Below are 4,732 nucleotides of genomic sequence, written 5' to 3'. Positions count from 1 at the left end.
TAATTAATGAAAATTATTTGTGTAGTGTGACTTTCACTTTTTGAGTCAAACAAAACCACTCTAGGTTTTCCAAGTCATAAGGTATTTCATTATGATATAATTTTTCAGTTTTATAAAAAACTTTTTCAAAAAAAACTTCTTTTCATGATATATTAAGTTACAACACATTTCTAAAAGTATTTTTCATAGGACAAATTGTTTGTGTTTGTTATGTATTGATATATTCATGTGTTTCAATTTGTTTAAAAGAAATTTTTAAATAAAAAATTAAAATAATATACAAATATCAAATTTTAAGGAATTAGTGTTGTGTTTCAAATTCGTTGAGATGAAATCATTAAGATTAATCATCGTATTTGAAGTATTATTAGTTATCCAATCGAGGGTTAAGGGAACGAGTTTTATTCCCATAGTGGGTACCAATATTTTGACCTCAGGTCTAATGTTATGGTCTTTCAAAGATACAACAACATTTTAAAAACAACAAATGAAGTATAAAATATTAGTTAGTTTTTTTTATCTTTACAATTTTCATTATGTGACAAATGGGTTGAAACTCAATTAGTTTATCATAGTATAATATTTTTTAAATTTTAATTTAATAAAATTAGATGATAAATATAATAAAATTTGAAAGAGTGAATGAGTAGTTATTGAGTGCATGATTTAAAACCACAAAAACAAGATAATATTTAAACAAGAAAAATTATATGTGTAAATTTTTTTTACACCTAAGTTTTCATATTCAGACGAGATACTATGTCGAAAGATGTCTGAAATCAGTACTTTTTTTCTAACAATAGCTTCCGTAAAAGTACTTTTCTTACATGTGTAAATTTTAAAAAGTATTTTCTGAAATATTGGAATTTGATTTGTTTTACAAAAAATATGAAAAAGTTATTTTAGAAAAAGATGTGTATTAATAAAATATAGAAGTGTAAAGAAAAGGTGTAATGGAGGAAATTGAGAAAGCCCAATTAGTTCCTAAAAGGCCGCAATACACACACATGCTGCCCTGTTCTAGATCAATAAATTATGAGAAAGTCCAACCGTTGACTTTGACTTGAACCATTCCACCAAGCACAATTGCACAACTAGTCATATTTTCTTTATGTCATAAATTTATATTAATTGTTGTTACAGATTTCTCCATTTTATATTTAATGCAATTTTGAAGAATATACTATAATCTAACTCAACTTATAAAATAGAAGCCGGAAATATTATTACTTTCTACCCAAAGACTATATATTTATAGATGGTTTAATAGTAGTATGATAACGAGTGAAACCATAAATCAAATATCTCATTAGGATAAATTATAAATAACTCTGCTATCATATTATGAAGTGAACTTTAAGCCGAATTCAATTTTACAAAGTTGGTTTATAAAATGTGGTTTGCATATACATTATAAGAAAATCACTAAATAGAAAATAATTTCAAAGATAAAAAATAATTAGTCACTATATTGAATAAATTAAACCCTTTATTACTAGTTCACGTGACATCTCCATGAAATAATTTGATCTTTCTAACCTAAAAGAACTGAAGTTCTTTTTCTACCAAGTTATGAATAAAAAAGTCTCAAAAATTAAGTCTAGAAACTATAATTTTGTGTGTGTACATTATAATTTCCTCATTTGAAAATAAACCCTAGTGGTTTGATGAAGTTTCACTTGCATTGTTGTTACTACTTTATTTTGTTTTCTTTGTAGACAAGATATAATGTTTGTTTTGCACTAAGTGCAAGTAAAGGGTCAATTCTAGAAGGGTTGTTGTGCTGAACAAGTCTTTGTTGAGACATTAACCACATGTTTGTGAGCCCTAAGGTGGGAACGATATTGTCAAAAGCAACACGCCACACAACAATAACTAATACATAAACAAACAACAAGGTTTCAATATATTTTTATTTCACGTAAATGTATTTAACTACTTTGTTTTCTCATGCAAATCCACATTGCACTCTATTTCAAGTATTTATTCATAATTTAATAAAAAAATGCTCGTCACATCCATGTCTTTATATTTTATATTATTAGCCAGGAATTTCACAATCATCCTAATCAAACACTATCCAAACTCCATAAAATAGAAGACAACCTTTAAAAAATAAATATAATGTTTTGATTTTGTAATTATTTATTTAATTATTTTCTATTCATGTTGAATTGGCAAGTAGTTCTAGATCATAAGAAATTATATAAGACACCCCTACCCTTACCGTCACCAAAGATGAGAATAATCCATTGTTTTGTTTTATATTATTTAATAGCAGCTTCCAATTGACCAAGTTAAGGGTAATCACGTAAATTAACTATTAACACCCAATTGAAAACTGCCCAATAATGTTATACACCCACACACGTGTACATAAATAATACATTAGAAATTATAAATAGCTTCACATCAAAATCTTCTCGAAGCATGCAACGGGAACGATAACAACGACTTTTTTTTTAAACATTTTAAAATTCCACGTAAATCTCGTCACTTAAATACGAGAATAGTATATATAAGATTTATTGGATAATGTTTTTAATATCTTTTCGAACGGATTTGGGATCTAGAGAACAATTATTTCTATCTCTACCTTCGGTCGGTTACTGGCTTTCCAAGCTTCCTGCTTCGCCTTCTTCCTCTCAGTCGTCTGGTTCCACAGGCGAGAGTGATACCTGCAGAATGGACTCCAACACTTAAGTCAATTTGGGTGTTAGCACTCGGTGTCAGAGTACTATAGATAATGACGTACCTTTTTCCTTGTGTATTATTTATATTACCTTGATGGGTCTTCATTGGTGGACCGGATGAGGAGGTTGGTTCATGTTTATGGTTGCGCTAAACAACCCTTAATTATGGATTAATCCTGCTGACTTAGTCAACTCATGACTCGTCGACAAGGGTCGTCATGTGACCTTCTCACCATGATTAGGTAGTTAACTGGTTCGAGTATTGATCGACTCACTGAGTCATCCGGTCGTACTGATACATAATATATTCCTCATTGAACAAAGTTTATAAGTTTGTTTGGTGAAATAGTATTTTGCTACGTTGTTAAATATTCCATTTACTTAAACGTGCTCATGAATAAAATTTGGAATGGGTAATTATATATGAATTTTTAGCAAGGGTAAACACCATTATTACATAGATGCTTACCAAACCAAAACATATAAAATTGAGGCATGTGGGTCAACAATTTTGTGTCACAGCTTGCACCAAATGAGAGAGATTTTTGACATAAAGAAAAACAAACGGTATTAAAAGGCGGCTAAATTAACGTATGACACAACAAACAACCCACGCCAATGGTCAACAAAGCAATCTCCAACCCTAATTTTCCCACATCCAATGATGTTTCTTCTCACCTTCCCCCACCCCTTCACCATCATCACCCCATCTCTTATATAAATACCAACACCTCTCACACAAACCTTTTGCTACAAACCCAACACACAAACTCACAACTTCATCATCTTCTAAAGTTTCAGATACTTTCTTATCAGATTCAAGTTTAGAGTTTAAAATTTAGGATCGAAGAAGAAGAAAAGAAAGATGGAAGTGGTGATACAAAGTCCCAGTAGTCCAACTATGGATAATTTCGATTTTGGAAGCAACATGGGTTCGATCTATCACAGTGTTCCTTCTTCACCCAAAGGTTTTGGAAACTACTTCTTGAGCGCACCCACAAGTCCTTCTAGATTCTCTCAGTTATACTCCGAGTTTGAATATTTTTCATCCACCGATACCTCTTCATTCGAAGCTGCCAATAAAACTCATGATGAGGAAGACAAAGATGATTACAGTTTTGCGTTTTCCGTGAGTTGTGAATCCGACAAGTCATCTCGTTCAGCCGAGGAGCTCTTCGACGGCGGAAGAATCAAACCCTTGAATGAATCCGGTGATGCTCTTCGAAGAGGAAGAGGAAAAGAGAAGGTCTCGTCGAACTCGGGTCGTAGGGTGACACGATCACACTCTCCTTATAGATGGGAAGCGGAAAAACAACAAAAAGAACAGCAACAACAGCAGCAACAGCAGCAACAACCTAGGATCAACAAAGATGAATCGAGTGTGCTGTCCTCGAGCTCTTCTTCAAAGGGCTCTTCGAAGAGGTGGTGGTTGAGGGATCTTCTGCTGTTTCGAAGTGCTTCTGAAGGGAGAGGGTCGAGCAAGGACCCGTTGAAGAAGTACTATAAGAAGAATGGGAACGAGGAAGTTAAAGGGTCAGCGAGTTTCAGATCCTCGGAATCCTCGAGAAGAAAGGGACAGTCAGCACATGAGCTGCACTATGCCATGAAGAGAGCAGAGTCAGAGGATATGAAGAAGAGAACCTTTTTGCCTTACAGACAAGGGATTCTCGGAAGATTGGCTGGTTTTGGAATCTAGCTACCATGATCAAAGTTTCTAAGCACGTCTTGGTTTTTTCTTTTTCTTAAAAAATGTTGCATTCTTTTGTTGAAATTGTAATATGATACGTGGGTTTAAGTTGTGTGAACCCAATCATTATTTCTCCTTTTTTGTATAGATAGTTATTATAAGCGATGTGAGTTGCAATTTGCAAATCATCACTATCAGTATACATTTACTTCATTAATATAGAACAAAGCAATCATGTAATTTATCCCTGAGAAACCAAACATGGTTTCTGTGATATCTCTGTAGGTCTTTTTACTCAGAGTAAAATATTTGTTTATATTATTTTTATACAGTATAAGGACTTTCCTTCTTT

At 32.5% G+C, this 4,732-nt stretch overlaps 1 protein-coding gene across 1 annotated transcript; it reads left to right on the top strand.

The window, feature by feature from the left end:
• The first annotated feature begins 3,298 nt into the window (after positions 1 to 3,298).
• Positions 3,299 to 4,732, top strand: LOC137816468 (uncharacterized). Its single transcript, XM_068619609.1, has one exon. It carries the CDS (start codon positions 3,559 to 3,561, stop codon positions 4,387 to 4,389), a length of 831 nt encoding a protein of 276 aa, XP_068475710.1. The 5' UTR covers positions 3,299 to 3,558; the 3' UTR covers positions 4,390 to 4,732.

This window comes from Phaseolus vulgaris, chromosome 1 (genome assembly GCF_000499845.2).
Source record: "Phaseolus vulgaris cultivar G19833 chromosome 1, P. vulgaris v2.0, whole genome shotgun sequence".
Lineage (NCBI taxonomy): Eukaryota > Viridiplantae > Streptophyta > Magnoliopsida > Fabales > Fabaceae > Phaseolus > Phaseolus vulgaris.
This window is presented reverse-complemented; position numbering and strand designations above follow the sequence as displayed.

Coding starts and splice junctions, on each gene's coding strand:
- LOC137816468 (XM_068619609.1), top strand. CDS start 3,559: ATGGAAGTGGTGATACAAAGTCCCAGTAGTCCAACTATGGATAATTTC.